Source organism: Colias eurytheme, chromosome 9, assembly GCF_061535395.1.
Source record: "Colias eurytheme isolate Ceu_HAF_F1 chromosome 9, ilColEury1 Martin Lab GWU primary, whole genome shotgun sequence".
Lineage (NCBI taxonomy): Eukaryota > Metazoa > Arthropoda > Insecta > Lepidoptera > Pieridae > Colias > Colias eurytheme.
Genome location: NC_142988.1, coordinates 372,095 through 392,041, shown reverse-complemented (window position 1 = coordinate 392,041; position 19,947 = coordinate 372,095). Strand labels below are relative to the sequence as shown.

Here is a 19,947-nt window from a genome sequence, read left to right as displayed (position 1 = left end):
TAAGCACCTGTTATAGCTCCTTGACCGGTATAAGCATCTGTTATAACTCCCTGACCTGTTAAGTCATCTGTTATAGCTCCCTGACCTGATAAAACATCTTTAAAAGCTCCCTGACCTGTTAAAGCACCTGTTAAAGCTCCCTGACCTGTTAAAATCTGTTTCAGCTCCCTGACCTGTAAAAGCATCTGTAAAAGCTCCCTGACCTGTTTAAGCACCTGTAAAAGCTCCCTGACACGTTTAAGCACCTGTTATAGCTCCCTGACCTGATAAAACACCTGTTACAGCTTCCTGACCTGTTAAAGCACATCACGACACGTCACATAATATTACATCATATCATGTCATTTCACATCGCATAACTTGATGCTTACATGACAACACGACCCATCACATGATATCACGTCATGTAACTTGACTTCGTATCAGTTCACATCAGTTGTCGCATCGGTCATCGCACCAGACCTCACATAACAATGTGGATGATGTACAATCATTCTGTGATGTTATCACTTTCGTTTGATAATAAAGTTAATTTATTGGTCCAGCGGAGCGCGAGCTGCTGGACGTGCGCACGATCCGTCTGGAGGGGCTGTCGGTGTGGTGCGCGGAGGGCGGGGGTGGGGGAGGGGGGGCGCGTGGCGTGCGCGTGCGACGAGTGGGCCCGCCGCTGCTGCCTGCGCCCACGCACCTCCAGTTGCAGCTGGAGATCAATTGTGATAAAACGCACAATGGTTAGTTGAAAATTCATGTTGTTTATTTTTATGTAAGGCCAACTTCTCAATAATTAGTTTGATTAGAACTGTAATTGTATAACTGTAGCTGCAATTTCCATATATTGAACTTAGATAATTTTTTGTGCCTATGTGATGTACAATAAATAATTTCTCATTATTTAATTAATGTATTATCGTGATAAGTGGCGGACATGACGATGCAAGGCACGCTAACTACTCTCCAAGTGTCGCTGGACGCGGCGCAGTACCGGCTCATCCGCGGCGTGTTGGCGCACAACCTGGGCGAGGCGTGCCCCGAGCTCGCAGCGCCTGCCCCCGCGCCGCAGGCGGGGCAGGCGGCGGGGGCAGATGTGTGGCGCACTTGGTCGCTGCAACTGCACTTGCAGGTAAGGGAACCTTGTTCGAACTTTGTGTATATTTTTTTGTGCCCTGCCAAGTGTATCAGTGTGTATATGGTTGAAGATTCTACATTTTGTAGCTCTTAAAAGGTACTAATTCCTTAAAAATTGACTGTACAAATTACCGTATAAAACTATAATACACATATGCTTTTCCACTAATATAAACCATGTGTGTTATTATACAGCCATAAAGTAGCAAATGTAATGTTATTACAGGACGTGCAAGTGCAATTACGTCGTGCGGACGCGCCACCGCTAGCCGCGGTCCATTTCATCAAGTCAAGATTACTACTTGATTCGTATTCCGACACCAGCCAGGATGTTGACCTTGTATCTCAGGTAGGTTATTTAAGAAAATAAAGAAGTATACGAAAAGGCTATTTCTTTATGGTATGGCTCGAATACTACTATCAAATTACTATCAAAATATAGAAAGTTTCAATTTTGTATGAAATCCGGCTCGAAGGACCACTAAAGTACGAGATAGGAACAAAATACCGTAATTTATTGTGTAATCTAACAATAACTGACATTTAATACAATTGACGATAGTTAAGTACATATTGAGTTTTCAATTAGTGTCACACACACACGCAAAGCGACAAATTTAGATCTCTATACAGAATTCGATAAAAACTAGTATTGTCTTATAGGAGATCCTAGTTTGCGACAGCCGGTACTCATCGGAGCCGGCCAACCGGCGCGGCAACGTGTTCAGCCGCATCGTGCAGCCGCAGCCCGACCACCCGCACACCGTGCAGGCTGAACTGCACGCTAGGTAATATATTGTGCTACATAAAATCCAAACATTTATTCAACTAAATATTTTGTTAGAAGTAATTTCAGAATGCTTTAGAATCATAATCATATAGAAATATTTCCATCTCTGGACCAGGTCACACACGACAGCATATACATTACCTTTCAGAATAATTCTTGGGCTGACCATATTTTCTACCAAATAATTGATTTCTCGTTATTTGGTTGGTGTTGAAAAAAAGACTTTCCTACTAGTGCTTCATAAAAAAATAACTATGTACAGGAAACGTCCGGACTCGTCAGCGTACACAATAATGGTGAACAACATGCGTCTGATGGCCATCCTCGACTGGTGGGAGGCGGCCAACCAGTTCATCATGCAGCCTCCACCGCCGCCGGCTGACCCTGATCAGCTATACTTGTAAGTATACATAATTATTGTTTTCCGGAAAATAGGTACCTTAATAGAGAATCGACAAAACAGGTGCTACGAAGAAATTGTTATTATTTATTTTCCTCTAGGTTCCTTACCACTTCCTTTTTCTTGGAGTCGATTAAAATAGCGCATTTTTTTAACTCTCTTCTTTGTTCAAAGTTATTTTATGTTTGCTTAAATAATAATAAATAATTGACCAAGTATTTTTGGCTATTTTTCGTCAAGTTTGTGCTCTTATTCATTATAATAAAAGTAAATATTAATTATTTTGTTACCTGTACAGCGAGGAAAGGTCACCAGAGTACGGTCTAGACGCCAGCAACACTGAGAGCGGGGGCGAAGCGCCCGAGCCGCCCGAGCCGATGGAGCTCAAGCTGAACGTCACCGACTCGCAGCTCGTGCTCGTGGAGGACGCCTCCGTGTGGGACACTAACGCTGTTATATTGAAGGTATACTAATCGTGGTAGGCGTATGTAATCTACTTTATTTATCTGCTGTACTTCATTTGAAAATTCTAATTGTTTTGTAACCAGCTGTAAAAAAATGAGATTCTCAATTCGACCGTATTTTTTTGGGTTTGTTACCGTCTTTCGACTTTTATTTGAAAGCTAGTACTCTTCGTTTTCTCTCGTTCATTATTTAAATTTTGCTTAGTTCTGATTTCAAATTATCAGAACTAAAAAAATAATTATTTTAACTTCGTTTTAACCATAATGTGCACTGTTTCCAGAGCACCACAGTGATCACGTACCGCGTGGCAGAGGAACGGGCTCTAGTGTGCGAAGTGAGTGAGTTGGAGGTGTTCTCGTGCGTGTTGGGGCTGGAGGACGAGACCGCGCTCGCTATTGTGGACCCCGCCGCGCTGCACCTCGCGCTCAACGCGGATCAAGTGCTGCACGTGAGTCGCTGCTACACACACACTCAATCACATGTACACAGTGTGATCTTTTTGCTTGTAACCTTATATAGTTACACTAGCGACCCGCCCCGGCTTCGCACGGGTGCAATGCTGATACTAAATACACTACAGAAAAACTGTGAACGTTGTACATAAAACCATAGCGGCCCGCTCCGGCTTCGCACGGGTGAAATAGATAGCCGGGCGGCCGGCCGGTACCGCCGCAAACGCTACGTCCCGCAATTTTTAAATCTGTAATATCTTCGAAAATATTCACTTAAATCATACGGTGTAAAGGGCCATATAGATCTATATTAAAGGAACAATGTATTCAAGGTATTTAATTGGTTAAGGATTAATGCTGTATTGGTTAAAATCGCATCGACAATTAGCCATTATTTGTCGTAAAAAGTAAATGACAAAAAAAAGTTATTGTGGGTTATCCATAAGAGATAGACATATGCCATCGCGGACTTTTCTGCAGACCTTTTCAATGTGTATAATACTTAGTACATTATTTTGATAAAACTCGTAGGGTTCAGCCTGCGTTTGCAATGTAAGCGGAAAAAATGTATTTTTTTACGACATCACATTAGAAACCTCAAAAATAACAGTACTTCTCCACTATTTAATGGATGTTATTATACATATAAACCTTCCTCTTGAATCACTCTATCTATTAAAAAAAACCGCATCAAAATCCGTTGCGTAGTTTCAAAGATTTAAGCGTACAAAGGGACATAGGGACATAGGGACATAGGGACAGGGAAAGCGACTTTGTTTTATACTATGTAGTGATACACAATAACTCATTCATTACACACACACTCAATCAAATCAATCTATACACACTCGCTCAATCCGCACACACTCACACAACAAACACATAGTGATCGTTTTGCTTGTTACCTTTTACTGTGGTTGCACGGAAGAGATCATTAATAAGTGATAAGGCCGCCAAATAAGTAGAACTCTGTCTTTTTCTGTAATTAATCTAAAGTTTCTTGTTTGTTAAACTATATTAAAGTGTTAAATCAATAATAAATACACATACTTACACACTCACTCACTGATACACATACTCACTCACCAGAGCATTCCTCAGTAGTTTTACTCCCAAATGATTGTTTACCGCACAAGCTCATAAAACTCCCTATTGCAGGTGGATATGGGCACACTAAACCTCCGCCTTTCCTACCACGATATGCGCATGTTTGCTGCCATGATGCAATCGCTGCCCGCGCAAGCGAGACTCGCGCTTTCAGGTCAGTGATACGAGTTGAATATTTTTTCTTGACACTGATACAAATCCGTCTTTATCAGTCTTTCTCTTTTATACCTCTATTATTTCCTGTATTTCTCTATATCCGATCGGAAAAATGCATGATATGAAAAATGAAATTATTTATTATTACATTCTTGCTGCTAAAAAAATATTTACACTAAGAACATATTTTGTCGATTTTCAGTTTCAGTGTTAAAGTAGCAACTCTCTTATACTTTTAAAGCATTAAATATATTAATGGCCACGATATATGCATTTTTTACGTCGTTCAAGAAGAGATAAGAACATCGATCGATCAATTTATTATACAATACACAATACAATACACAATACACAATAGAAAGATCGATACCAACAACCTGTATCAATTACCATTTTATGTACGTTACGTAAATTAATATGTCATTTACATTATTTTTGCAGACAAGTCCGACCCCAGTCCTCACATACCGGACGAGCCGGCGAACAGCGTGCACATGCGCGCCAACAACAACGCGTCGCGGCTCGTGGCCCCGCGCTGGTTGCGCACAAACTCACACCCGCACGCACATGCGCATACGCACTCGCCAGCGCCGAGTGTGCAGCCACCGCCTAAGAAGACTTTACGAGCTGTACAGGTATATTATGTTAATCTGTAATGAAATAAAATATTGATTTAATTGTATCTGTGTAAGGACACATTGATTTAATTGTACTTCAATAGTACAGAAGATACGATAAAGTGGATAAAAAGAGCGTGTATGCCGAGCATACGTGTCAGAAGTGAAACTTCTTTGGCAAGATTAAAAGATACCAAAATCGTCGCGTTACTACATGACGTGACGGTATTGCCATGACGCAACCTTTAAAATATTACTATCAACGCGCCTAAAGAAGTTTCACTTAAAAGATTGATGTTGTTTGTATGTGTGCAGGTGAGCGCGGAAAGTGTGACGTTGTGCGTCATCGATGACTGTCTGGACTCTGATGTTCCGCTGCTGGAGTTGTCACTTGCAGATCTGCAGCTTGAACAGGTGATTATAATAAATTATGTATTTCATTTGTATTGGAAGGTTTGTGTAACAGTACAACATAGGGTGACATTAATTACATTAATTAATTAAGATAATGTAACATAACATTTTGAAAAAATTGATTTTATACAATTTTATGACATCTAAAGTCTAAAAGAAATGTAATAATTAATAAAGAAAAATTGAATATTATTCAATTGATAACAATTGAATAATAATACCTTTTCTATCAAGATAAGGGTTAACAGGGAAACGAGTAGTAATTTCTCAATATATTCAAATAGGACCTCCGCAAAGTGGAAGAGGCGTTCGAAGACCCGATCCTAGTATCGACCCCATCGGGCAGCTCTAGCGGCAACGTCCCCGAGGGTGCGATAGTCCCGCTATCGGCCGCAGGGCGGCGCACGGCCGCGGGCGGGGGGCGGCTGAAAGCGTTGCTCACGCTTGACTATTATAACCGCATGCTGTCTGGCTGGGAACCTATTGTAGAGCCTTGGAGGTACAGACTCTTTTCTGTTTTAGTATAGGAGGTTGAAAATAATTTCGATATTCTTTTTTTTATCCTGACGTATCTAAATGCTCTTTTACACCCTGATAAAAGTACATTTTTAATATGTTAGTCGTGATATTAGACTTAATTGATAAATATGGAAATTTAATAAGTAGGCTCTTAAATAACTACATTAATATTACAGGTTTGAAAGTCGTTGGGAGTACACACTATCAAGTGCACTATCTCTCCGCCGGTTACAAGTTGAAATAGCCTCTTCAGAAATCTTGAACACAAACATCACGTCCGCACTTGTGGACCTTATCCGACTCGTCAGGACCAACTGGACCGCTGATTATTATGCACCACAGGTAAGACAGGTTATTTTATTTTTTATTATACATCAAGTAAGGCAGCAAGTGGCATTTGATGTTAAGTGATAATTAAAGTGGTGGTTAGGTCCTGAGTACTAGCGATATAACACCAGTGTTAGTGTTTCAAATTATTTTTGTTTCAGCATGTTTGAAATTGCTTTTTTCTACTTTTGCAAGAATTTTTTTTGCGGGTATTTTCATACTTAAGTTTTGGTTCAGGGCTCGAGCCAATCGGAGCAGTCGCCCAAGGGCAGCCCGGCGGGGCACCGGCGCCGCTCGCCCTTCGTGCCGTACGCGCTGCGCAACCTCACCGGCCACCGCCTGTGGTTCACCACGCTCACCACTGCCTCCGATGAGTTAGTTATTACACATTTGATTTAGGAAATTTATACATTAATTGTCCTTTTGGACACAGAACAGGTGTCCATAAATTGTTTGCCAGTATTCTTAACATTTTCTATATGACGAAACTTCCTTTGTCAATTATTCATAAAAAATATTTATTTCAAAAGATCTTTCATCTTATGATTTTTACGTGAATTATACTCTGCATTTATTTTTTGTCCATTTTCAAGATTTAAAGGTATTTATGATTTCGCAGGTTGCGTGAGGGCGGCGAAACAACGTCTTGGTCAGGGCCGGATGACTCGTGGGTTTGCGTGCGTGCGGGCGACACAGAGCCTTTCTCGTTTGGGGCGCGGCGTGGTAGAGCACGGGGTGGGGCGCCGGCGCCCTCGGGAGCCGCGCCCTCCGACCCGGCGCCTCTTGCGCCGCTGCACCGCCTTGTCGTGCGGGTAGATGGCTGGTCGCCGCTAGACCCTGTTTGTGTCGACCGAGTGGGCGTGTTCTTTAGACATATCACACATAATGTGAGTGTATTGACTCTTATAATTAGAAAAATTATGTTAATAGTGATGTGTGCATGAAATCTTAATAGTTATGACAATTTTTACCCTACATCTCAAAGAATATTCCCACAGTTCATGATAATTGCACAGCTGTTGTTAATGAAATAACAATCGATCCCTAAATGAAGTGGAATAATTGTATTTAATTTTCTTTATTAATTTATTAATGTGTTTTAAAATTGCAGAAATCCGGTTCAGAAGCGCGCGTGGTGCTGGAGGTGTCGCTGGAGGGCTCGGCGCGCAAGCTGGTGACGGTGCGGTCGGCGCTGTGCCTGCGCAACGACCTGCCGCACGCCGTCGAGGTGCGCACGCACCACGCGCACCCGCACGCGCACGCGCACGGTCAGTACTGCCATATATTGTATTAACCTTAGGAATAGTGTGGAATACAGTATATTTTGACGGTGTCTCGTAATATTCTCGGTAAGTGAACTAGTAATAAAATTGAAAATAATATTTTTTTGACTTAAATTTATTTATTTGAATGGTGTTAATATTTCGCGCAAATATTTTATCGTGACTCACGGTTCGGTTACTCACAATTAATCATCAGCTTTAAATACTTTCAATAGAAATATAGAATCCTGCGCACTTTAATCTAAATTTATGCACATAAAATTGTCAGCCATATTATTATTCTTTCGTAGTTCTCAGTGCCATCAGTCAGTTTAAAGGAATGCAAAAAACGGCTTTATTTTTGGTAACATATTATACATATTTCACAAAAAATTTAGTTAAAAAACGCACGTACAAAACGTATACGTTTTACTGAACATACACACGACGTAGATACGTAACACTAAAGTGAAGGAACGGTGTAGAGCACGCAATGCTGCAGCGGCAGGGCGCGGCAGCGGCCGTCGCTATGGGCGGGGCCCGGGGGGCGCGCGGGGCGCGCGGGCTGAGCGGGGTGCGCGCGGTGTGCGGGGCGCTGCAGCGCCGCGCCGCGCTGTGCCCCGCGCCGCTGCCGCGCCTGCCCCCGCACCTGCCCGTCTTCCTCGGCGCCGGTACTTGTGTACATGCGTTAGCTTTTGTGACACTCACTTCGCGCAGCAGTAGTAACGCTTTAGATTTCATGTAGTATCATTTGTACGATAGATAGTTATAACTGGTTAGAATTCATCAATATTGTATGTAACACATCTTGACGAATCACTTGTAACGATGCATAATAATTATTAACGTATTTCGTTGCGATATATGCGTAAAATAAATCAAGCTGAAGTGTAATTTTTTGAATTATTTTTTACTCTGCTCTGTAGGGTTACCGAAATATATTTATAAAAACAGTTATTGGTTTTAAAAGATTATAAACTGCATAATTATATTAATTAGTAAGTAAGTAAATCTAGGTAAGTTTACACAACTAACAACTGACCTGGAATTTTCCCTTCTAATGCAATTGCATTATATCGATGTTGTGTTATGTACTCACGAGCACTTGTACATATCTATGTATGCCAAATAGCGGACGGTAACAGGTATCTGATTTTATTGATGTTTCCAGGCGAGTGGGGGGAATGGGGCGAGTGGGGCGGGGCGGGCGCGCGCGGGGCCACGGTGGCGGCGGGCGGCTGGTGGGCGGCGCCGCTCAGCGCCCGCGCACCGGTGTTATGGACGCGGCCGCTGGTTCGAGCCCGCCCGCCGTCCCCAGCGCCGTCGCCCGCGCCGCTGGACTGGCGTGCTGCCCCCGCGCACCCCGCACTGCTGCACTACGAGTGCCGCGCGCCGCACGACTACGTCTACAGGTACGTATTCTACTCATTCGAGAATGAATCCTGTTGGAAATTTTTCCAATGTCCTTTTACATTCTTTATCTGATCTTTATGTTTTGTCTTCAGCAATATCATACTTACTTGCAAGTTTTACATATAATTTACTGAATTCTATGAAAATTTCTACCTCAAATTGTTTATAGGATTTGATTCAGCACAATTAAAAATAAACTTTTTTTGTCAAATTTATCTATATTCAACATTCTACTAAATAAGATACTTTTCCACCAGGTTTTGCTGTGTGATAATCCGCGAGAGATTCCCATTGGAGCGTGGTGAACCCTTAGCTGGTCACACGCTGCGGCTGGTGCCGGCGCTGCGGCTGGAGAACCTGCTGCCGCTGGAGCTGCAGTATCGTGCTGGCTCGATCACAGGGGCACTGCCCGCTGCACAAACGGAACCTTTCCATCAGGTACGACTTGAATCACTTGAATTATAGACAGCTTAATTAAAATCATAAGGTCTTCTACGTGTCTTTTTTCTGGTCATATCAAAATTTTCATCGAGCTAAAAAGAATACAATTAATTAAACACTATAAATGCAAAATTAAATAAATAAAAACAATAGCTTCATCATCATAATCATCCCATATTTATTGTCACTCACCGTTCTTTTATTGAGACAATAGCTTACAAAGATAATTTATTTTAATTTTATCATTCTCAGCTGGATGTAGAAGAAGGTGTCGAGATAACAGTAAAACTGGAAGGATTCGGTTGGTCCTCTGCCTTGAGTGTGGGTGGTGGAGGGGGAGGAGGGTCTAACCACTCCTTCTCAGCGAGACTCAAGTTGCGCGACGTTAAAGGAAGAAGATTGTACTTGAATGCAAGAGTTACTGTTAAGAAAACTGATGGTATTAAGGTAAAGATTCGATATTATTCAATTTAATGTTTTTACAGAAGGGAATTTTCTGCTCATAGTATTGGCCTGTTCATAAATGAGTATAAACTATAAAGCATTGACGAACTATTTTAAAATATAATAATCGTATATTAAAAGGTCATCGAAATATTATGTCTTTAACAATTAACTTTATTTACTGGGAATAACGTTCAAAGTTTCTTGTATCATTCATTGCGAAATTTTGCCTAATACACGCATAGGCAGAGTTTTGCCACGGACACTTAATTGATCGTAATTTTGAGTCTAATATATGATGAAAGCCGTTCATACAATCCAATGTAGTAAATGTCGACTAATACTTGTTTCCGTGTAATATAGTCATGTTGTCTGGTCAGGTGTCGATCTCGGCGGCGTACTGGCTGGTGAACCGCACGGGGCTGCCGCTGGTGTTCCGCGCGGAGGGCGGCGGCGCGGGCGGCGAGGCGGCGGGGCAGTTCGCGGAGCACGAGCTGGCGCGCATGGTGGCGCCGCTGCCCTTCGCCTTCGCCGACGGCGACGGGCCCACGCTCAGCGCGCGCCTCGGCACCGCGCTCGCGGCGCACCCCGAGGTGAGCACATGCACACTGCACACACATACACATTAAAAAACTATTCAACTAGTTAAACACGATGTAGGCAACGTACACACTTATACAAACACACATACATAACAAAACTAGTAAAAATGTGTATTAATATGCTCTGTAGGTATCTTATGTAACGGAAACATAAATAGCGGAATATCTAAATCTCATATTACATAACTACTGTTCACTATAAGAAAAAACAATTAATATAATTTCAAGCTTCGAAACAAATTTATAAGAAACTAGCGGTCCGCCCCGGCTTCGCCCGTGGAACATATTTACGTTTTCTCTACATAAAAACCATCCTCGTACTTCAAGGAATATAATAAAAAAAGAATTATCGAAATCGGTTCAGCCGTTCTCGAGTTATGCGCTTACCAACACATTTTGCGATTCATTTTTATATATAAGATTATTAAATAGTGTGTAGGGCGATATACCCAGTGGTGGGCTACGTGGCTAGTGTTGGAGGGATTTGTTGTAAAATCAAACTAAAATTTACACTAATTAATTTATTTCTAAAATCACTACTTTTATAACACTGTTACTGGCTAATGTTTAACTGTCAATGCTATTGTTAATTGTTATATTATATTATGTTAATTATTCTGTTAAATAAATGTTATATTATATGTTTAATGTTAAAATGTTACGCGTCGCGACGGTAATATGTCATTTTGTGGACTGACTAATTTAGGTTAAACGCCGCCCGCGATACCTAGTATTGCTGACTAGGCTGTTCGGTGGTCATTGCACCGAACAAAGTGAATGTTATTTAATTTGTCGGAGACGGTCAATAGCGCGGATGTAAAACGACTCTAAGCACGAGTTCCGGGAGGTGGCAGCACAGTGAAGTTGGCGGCTTACTTCATGCTTGTACCGGGTCGAGCCCGTGAAGGCTCGCCCTCGGGACGGCACTTCACATTCGAACATCGAAGAGTTCGGACCTTCCACTACTAGGAACTGTTAACCTTTTCTTTGCTAGTGTTTAATTTAAATGTGTAACGTAACGGTTATTAAGTGATTGTATTTAAAGTGATTGTATTAAAACTGACATGATTAAAAAGAGCAACTATAGAGTTTCTTGCCGGTTCTTCTCTGTAGATACTGCTTTCCGAATCGGTGGTAAATAAAGAAATGATTGAGTTTGAGGTGTTTCTTTGCTCGATTACCCAACGCAACGCCCACAGCTTGAAAATAGATTCACAATCTACATCTTGCTCCGACATCAGAATTGGGATCAAATCGAGCAAATGAGAAAACACGTGGCGATAACCTCGATACGATATACGATAACCTGATTAAAAGTCAAAGCGCCGCAACCACGTGGCACTTCGATCCAGTTTCAACGGAAACAGCAAGAAGTCGGAAGCCGTATCATCGAGAGCAGCGCCGTGTCATGTCGTGCACCGTGCCATCGCGTCGAGCATCCGGCTTCGAGCATCATGCGTCGAGCGTCGAGCATCATGCGTCGAGCGTCATGCGTTGCGCCATGTGGTGCATTACGCATCCATACTGAGCGCCGCGGCACCAAGCTGGGCTCCGCGACACCACGCCAGGTGTTGCACATCCACGCCAGGCACTGCAATACCACGCCGGGCGTCGCGCTACCATCACTACCATCAGCACGTCGAGCCTGAGATCACCTGAACCAGAGCGACGTGTCGACGTGTCGTGCAACTATCCTTCAATCTCATACCAAACCGGTCAGTAGATAACATTCCACTTTGAGTGTACAGTTAGATAAAGAAAGTAGGTTTTCAAAATGTAGTAACTTATTCGAAAGAAAAAGAAATTTATTGCCAAAAACATTAGTTACAAAATTTATTTTAAAATTAATTGAGGAAAATGGTCACAGCCTCTGCAAAATGCTGCACAAAAACAGCGCTAATTTACAGGCTGTACCGAATGTAATGATTACAGATTTTGTTAAAAGTTGTAACCTACAAGACCAGTGTATAGTTTAATCTTATTGCATTACATTTAACTCAACTTATTTACGCAGTGTTGTTATTATTAGGTCGTGCGATATTGCCTTACGGTTTTGTAGTTAGTTAAAACTTATTCCATTACATTCAACCCATCTTAGTTACGCAGTGATAAATTATCAGTACCTATTTCACTTATTCAGGGACGGGTTCACTTTAGTAGGTAATTCACGTAATTTAAAAAAAATACTTTGTGGCGTAAGCACTGCCATCAAGATAAATTAAGTAACGAATTGCTTTAATGTTTGTTATTTTGTGAGCTAACACTAACAAAGAAAGCACATTAATTGGTACACTGCATCCAGATCCTTCAATCGAACGTAAACAATAAACATTCGCTTGTCCGTGTGTCAGAACAAAAACAGTATGCGAATTACTTTTAAATTAGTTTCTTAACTACCCGCGTTAGTTTCTTGACTACCCGCATTAATTTCTTAAACTACCTGCGTTACTTTTTATTTAGGCTATAACACTTGACAAATAGCAATTAATTGCTACACAGAGACAGCCTTATTGCTATTCGATTAAAAACGAGTGCATTAGAGGTTTAAAAAACTTTTCGTAGGTTTTATTTCAGGTGATATTTGTGGTAATTTCTTAAAATAAAGTTGTGAATAATTCACAGTATACAGTTTTTACGATATGAAGTTTCATGAAATGTTACAGATTTAGTTTGATCGAATAAAAGGTACCTAAAGGGAGGCATTTAGTTTTGAATTTTTACTTGGAGAATTTATTAGGTCCTTATTTAGGCAGTTCATAATACAATGTCGCAGATAATTAGCGTGTTCAAATAAACAGCTGGCCTAAGATAAATGTTATGATTGGAATACGGGTCTAGATTTAGTTTGAGTACGTAACTTGATTGCTTTAAAATTATTTTAACTATCTCATCGACGTTTGGGTCCGTTCAATGTTAAGATATTAAGACTGTTGAAAATAATCTTAAGGTTAATAGCGCCTTTACAGTTTACATACTGTCGTCAGATAATGTCTGTTTAATTGAATAGAGAAAAGAAAAACCCATCCAGGTTTTCTGAAGGTTTTTGAAGTGAAACTTCTTTATCGGGGTTGAAAAAAGAATTTAGTGTAACATTTTTTTTCGTTACGCGTGACATTTTTCCGTTACGCACCATTTTTTTCTTATCCCTATCACGCGTGATTCGACATATTTCTGTAAAGTTGCATATAGTAAATTATTTTTTGAAAAATAAGGTCATAAAGAAGTTTCATTTCTTACGTGTGTACACGTACGCGTAGTACACGCACACATTTTTGTTTGTTTTTTTTAGCTTCAAATAAGTCCTAAACGTGGAGTATTCGATAGTACCTAATCGATTTACATTGTGTGCATTTAATGTAATTTCTTGATAATTTAGTTTTGTGACTAGCTGCAGTTTGACATCAACTGAATACATCAATTAGGTAGTTGTACAGTAGTTGTTGAGCAGTTCAATCTTATTACGTTGAAACTAAAATTTAGCTCAGCCCTTTTGCCGTTCGATATTAGATTAACAGATGAGTTTAAGCCTACACTTATTAATTGTTTTAAGTTGAGTTTTCAAAAGTAAACATAACGTAAAAAATTTAGCCACATGTAAATTTGCCGATAAAAAAAAAAAGTTTTGAAGTGTTTCTCTAGTTTTTTTTTGTAGGCAGATATTATGTTATCACATGATTACTTTAAATTCAAGTTGGTAAATATTCAGTTGGGAATAAGCTTTCACCACTTTTTGAGTGTTTTCTGCGGTTCAGTTACGAATTATTCGTTTTAAACTTTTTTAGATGTTATTTTTGTGCTGTTGTCACATTTGTTTGTCAATGATCATAACAACAAAATAAAACTGCTGTTAACATTTGAGCAAGCTGCACAGGCTGTCACTATGATAGACTTGGGAGGTATAGTTCAGTAGAGTTGTAGTGGAGTATAGTTGTAGCATACTGATGGTTGTGTTGTCTCGTACGTTGTGAAGTAAGTGTGTGTTGCGTGAAATAATATTGTGATGGTAATGTAGTTCATCGGAGGATTGTGGTGTTCTATCTGGCATGAGGTCCAGGATAGTAGATGTGTGTTCTGACCGGTCAGGAGGACCGGGGCAGTATGGTTACCCTGTAAGGTCAGTGTGGGCTGAGGCAGGATGGTAGTTATTTTGGTATCCCGAGATGAATTACCGTAGTAATGTAGTGTGAGAAATGGCGTACGGGGACACATGATTGTCAGTATGGCTGTATAGGAGATAACTTGAGTTAATTAAAACGAAAAACGATTAAGAATATTGATTCTGTTGGATGAGTAATATTCAGTTCAGATAAGATTTCACTTTTTTTAACTGTTGAGCTATTGAATCCTGTAAACACCAATAATCACTCTGAAAAGATGGATTTTGTTTATACTATGTTCGGGTAACTTCACCTTGTTAACATATTGAGGATGCCTGAGGGCCAAGTACCACTTGAAGTTGATTAGTGTTTGAAATTTGAGTTTGAGTTGAGTGATAGCGATGAATCTTAGTTCGGTTGGTCAGAGTGTGCCAGTAGTCATTTCGTAGCCGTAGTCCGTTGAAATCGGTGTCTGCTATTAGGAGTTATGGCTGCTTATAGTAAACCGTGGATACGCGGTATTACCGTAGTCCGTTTGAAATCGGCGTCTGCTATTAGGAGTACAGATAGCTGCTTGTAGTAAACCGTGGATACGCGGTGGGCGAGTGACGCTGGCGGAGGTTGGGTCTTGTAGAGACCATTGGAATATGGGAGTCCGTGGGACTCGGCATTCGGAGGAATGCGTGTGTGTTGTTGGGCTTAGTGAAAAGCCAGAGTTGGCATTCGGTGGAATGCGTGTGTGATGATGGGCTTAGTGAAAAGCCACAGGCCGCGGATAAGATTCATGCTCTAGTTTTTTTGTGATACTTTAATAATGATCTTCTGATGACAATAGCAGTGAAAGTGGTGTTTGGTCGCTTATGCGTTACTTTCTTTTAGTAGTAATTTAATTGAAATGATCAGAATTCAATGTTTCATTATTTTAATCAAAATGGTTAATTTCAAAGGGGTGAAGTTGGAAATTATTTTAGGATATTCAAATTAAGAAAAAAACCTGTTTTCATATGAATTTAAATTTTGTATTATGAGATTCTTTGCTATAGGACGTTTCTTGTACAAATTTCATGATTCTGTGTTCACAAGAAATATCCTGAAGGTATTGATTCCTCATGTCCCCTGCGAATGTCGAAAACTGCTATCTTTTGATCGACTGTTATAACTTTTCAAAGCTTAACGGGACGATGGTATGCGATATGAATTTCAAAGGTCTTGATAGATAGACTGATAGACTTACGGACAACTAAGTGATCTTAAGGATTTAGTTTTTTTCAGTTTTGTGGTTTAAAAGCCTAAAAATTAAATATCAGAGTTTAATTGTAAAAATTTGTCAGGATTGGCCGAAGAGCATGTACTGTGCGAGATGTTTTCTGTGTTACAGCACCCACAAACACGAGGACGTGTTCAGCGCAGGATGGCCGTGTCGGAGACGGTCAATAGCGCGGATGTAAAACGACTCTAAGCACGAGTTCCGGGAGGTGGCAGCACAGTGAAGTTGGCGGCTTACTTCATGCTTGTACCGGGTCGAGCCCGTGAAGGCTCGCCCTCGGGACGGCACTTCACATTCGAACATCGAAGAGTTCGGACCTTCCACTACTAGGAACTGTTAACCTTTTCTTTGCTAGTGTTTAATTTAAATGTGTAACGTAACGGTTATTAAGTGATTGTATTTAAAGTGATTGTATTAAAACTGACATGATTAAAAAGAGCAACTATAGAGTTTCTTGCCGGTTCTTCTCTGTAGATACTGCTTTCCGAATCGGTGGTAAATAAAGAAATGATTGAGTTTGAGGTGTTTCTTTGCTCGATTACCCAACGCAACGCCCACAGCTTGAAAATAGATTCACAATCTACATCTTGCTCCGACAAATTTATATTTTTGGTTACTTTTCAAAATCTATATCTTCATACAATATGTTGTGTAGTGGTGCTCGCCGTTCGGGCTGGGCCCGGGCGTGACGGTGAAGCGGCTGGAGACGGGCGCGGAGGAGCGCGCGTACAGCGTGGGCGTGGCCGTGCGCGCGGGGCGGGGCCGCCACCGCCGCACCAACGTCGTCACCTTCACGCCGCGCTACCAGATACACAACAATACTTCGCGCACGCTGCAGTTCGCGCAGAAGTGCACTGCTACTACGCTCGTGAGTAAATTCCTTATTTTTTTCAGACACGTACGCACGCACTAAATAGGCTGTTTAGACGCGTGACGCTTTAGAGTTTAGACGAATAGGCCGTTTAAATTAACATTTATACTATTTTTGTCTTGTATAACCATCCATACTTCCATACTAATATTATAAATGCGAAAGTAACTCTGTCTGTCTGTCTGTCTGTTACTCAATCACGCCTAAACTACTGAACCAATTTGCATGAAATTTGGTATAGAGATATTTTGATACCCGAGAAAGGACATAGGATAGGTTTTATCCCGGTAATCCCACGGGAACGGGAACTATGTGGGTTTTTCTTTAACTGCGCGGGCGATGCCGCGGGTGGAAAGCTAGTACTACTATAACTTTCAATTAGCGAACGCAATAATCGGTTTGAAATATATGGATCTACAAATTTTTATCAAGATTCGATTAAATATTTTGCGTAACAGAAAAACGAGCATCTATTCGTTCAATCGCATAGACATTGTTGTAATGTTAGTGTCAAATGAACAATTATACATAATATGTATGTATTTATTGTATTTACGGTTATACAGAGTGACCCTGGCGCGATGGCAACACACATGTCAGCAGTGGCCGGCTGCTACCTGCCGTGGCATTGGGCGCGCTGGGATCGCGAGCCGCTTCTCTGCGTGCGCGTATTACCTGATCCTACTGGGACCAATAGTGGGACAAATTCTGGGGCTAGTGATTCAGCAGCACCGCTCACAGCCTGGTCTGGTGGCTTTAAGATTGACGCGCCGAGGAGTTTGCACATCGCTTGCAGGTATGATTGCTAGATAAGACTGATAAATGATTTTATATTATTACCTTGACTAATTACATTTATTGGTCTTTTCTCCTTTTGCAGTTTGTAGTTTTAAGCTTTTTTAGCCTTTGCTTATGATCTATGATTTTCACAGATTTTTTTTGTTTATCCTCTTATGTTTGTAGGCTAAATAAAAAATATTTATTCCATTCTCGTAGTTTTGGTAATTTATCCGAAAAGATGTAATAAGTTTTTCGAATGTACGCTAAAAACAAGGCTAATGTGCAGGGAGAGCGGCGGGTCGTACCTGATCGTGCGCGTGGAGGTGGTGCGGCAGCACGCGGCGCTGCTGGTGGTGCTGACGGACGCGGAGTGCGCGCCGCCGCCGCTGCGCATCGACAACTGCTCGCCCGTGCCCATCATGTTCCACCAGGTCGGCAATACGGTTCTATCCTTTTAAAGGCAAACGCAAAAATTTGTCAAAAACATTCGACCAATGAAATCCATTAAACATATTTTGGTCACAAAAAGTATAACTCTTTTTTTAATCACATGATGTATTTTGTTACGTATTCAGTACAGCTTTATTTTTCATTTATATATTTTTATACCTGCAGAAAGTCATTGTTTCTGTGTATATTTTAGGCATTTTAATAATTTTGATTTTTGTCACACACTTAAAAGTGTTATGATCTCGCACAGGTGGGTTGCAGCGAGGAGAGCGTGGTGCGGTCAGGCGCGCGGCTGCGCTGGGCGCTGCCCGAGCCGGAGGGCCCGCGCACTGTGGCCCTCAGGGCCCCCGGCGGCCCTCGCCTGCCGCTGCCGCTGGACGCTTTGCACTCTGCGCACACGCTGCTGTACCAGAACTTCATCTACGTGTGCTTCCCCGCGCCCGCTTCCCCCTCGCCCTCCTCCCCCACACCCGCCCCGCCCTCACCAGATGCGGACCTCGTGCTCGAGGTGCCCGCTGGTTCTACGCGCGTGCAGCTCGCCACTAAGCGATATGGTGACAGGTGAGATAGCTATACACTGATGATGTTATATCTTTCTGTCATGACGTTCGACAGATAAAAAAAAATTTTTTTGATAAAACTTCTAATTTTTACTCTCTTTTACCAAGTTAAGAGACTGATATATGCCTTAGATCACAACTATGGCGGCGCGGGCCAGGTGGGCAACTGATTCACGAAGGCAGCTCGCCGCCGCAACCTACGGATGCTATGCTCTCTGATGATACCACCATCTCACCACATGCTATGGTAATTATTCTATTCTCTAAATAAATGTTGGTTAATAACATCCTAGATTATGTCAATGTAAGTTACCGCCCCTATTCAATAACACGGCACCTAGGATTACCATTATCGATATCATTTTCATGTTTACATTTCCTAACAATTCATCCGAATCGATGTGTACATGCGGATTTTATAGTAAATCTTTTGATAAGGTTGACCACAACATTAGTATTAGAAAACTACGCTGCCACAGTATCTTGATCCTTGATTGTATTGGAATATCTATTTTATTACGACCGTATTACAGGTAGTGAAAGTTAGTGAAAATAATTTTTCGTCCCTTACTATGTTTTTCGGGGTGCCACAGGGTTCGTTACTTGGACCATTACTTTTCGTAATTTTCAAAAAGAAAGGAAAATGAATTTCTTGCAACAAATAATCGTGTTAAACATAATCGCGTGGTCCTGGCAGGTGCTGGACATCGAGGGCGCGGCGCCGCGGCCGGGCGTGGCGGCGGCGCTGGTGCTGCGGCGCGCGGACGGGCGGCGGGCCTCCACGCAGGCCTGGCGCCTGCTGCCCGCCGGCCGCATGGCGTGCGCGCACCGCAACCTGTGCGTGCAGCCCGCCGGCGGCCTCATGGCGCTCGCCCCCGGTACCGAATTCATGTCAATGCGTGATACACACATCGCATACACTTTTTAACCGACTTCAAAAATAGGAGGAGGTTATCAATTCGGCCAGTATATTTTGTTATAACATTTCTTAATAGGATGATATTACCAAAAAAAAAATCAACACGCTCTAACTGACATAAGGATTCACTTTGCGACCTATTACGACGATAGATCGCATAATATAAGAAAAAAAAGTTATTCAGTACTATATAATTTGATGTGTGTAGGTAACCGCGTGGCGTTGGGGCTAGCTGGTGACGCGGGCACAGTGCCGCCGGAGCAGCGCGTGCGCTGGCGCACGCTGCGGCCGGGATCCGGTCGGCTTAGTGTCACGCTCACTGCTGATGGTCCAACTCGTCTAATACGAATCATGGACACTGTACAATCGGTCAGAAAATAAATAATTCTAGAATTTTGCTTGTTTGTTGTTTAATGAATGATTGATGTACAAGATTTTGGAAAGAATCAATCAAACTATCACGATATCA

The 19,947-nt window shown here is 41.7% G+C and overlaps 1 protein-coding gene across 1 annotated transcript in view; it reads left to right on the top strand.

Moving 5' to 3' along the window:
- Vps13D (vacuolar protein sorting 13D) overlaps positions 1-19,947 on the top strand; it is a 79,605-nt gene that overhangs the window by 47,690 nt on the left and 11,968 nt on the right. The window contains exons 36-61 of the mRNA XM_090105105.1: positions 546-731; positions 918-1,120; positions 1,352-1,474; positions 1,789-1,913; positions 2,178-2,315; positions 2,614-2,779; positions 3,061-3,228; positions 4,391-4,493; positions 4,937-5,130; positions 5,428-5,526; positions 5,811-6,025; positions 6,222-6,387; positions 6,610-6,746; positions 6,992-7,259; positions 7,484-7,640; positions 8,806-9,046; positions 9,305-9,485; positions 9,741-9,935; positions 10,313-10,525; positions 16,554-16,766; positions 17,336-17,565; positions 17,836-17,980; positions 18,250-18,560; positions 18,692-18,806; positions 19,257-19,437; positions 19,687-19,847. Of these exons, the coding sequence (XP_089961231.1) occupies positions 546-731; positions 918-1,120; positions 1,352-1,474; positions 1,789-1,913; positions 2,178-2,315; positions 2,614-2,779; positions 3,061-3,228; positions 4,391-4,493; positions 4,937-5,130; positions 5,428-5,526; positions 5,811-6,025; positions 6,222-6,387; positions 6,610-6,746; positions 6,992-7,259; positions 7,484-7,640; positions 8,806-9,046; positions 9,305-9,485; positions 9,741-9,935; positions 10,313-10,525; positions 16,554-16,766; positions 17,336-17,565; positions 17,836-17,980; positions 18,250-18,560; positions 18,692-18,806; positions 19,257-19,437; positions 19,687-19,847 (4,634 nt within the window). The remainder of the gene's footprint in view (positions 1-545; positions 732-917; positions 1,121-1,351; positions 1,475-1,788; positions 1,914-2,177; positions 2,316-2,613; positions 2,780-3,060; positions 3,229-4,390; positions 4,494-4,936; positions 5,131-5,427; positions 5,527-5,810; positions 6,026-6,221; positions 6,388-6,609; positions 6,747-6,991; positions 7,260-7,483; positions 7,641-8,805; positions 9,047-9,304; positions 9,486-9,740; positions 9,936-10,312; positions 10,526-16,553; positions 16,767-17,335; positions 17,566-17,835; positions 17,981-18,249; positions 18,561-18,691; positions 18,807-19,256; positions 19,438-19,686; positions 19,848-19,947) is intronic.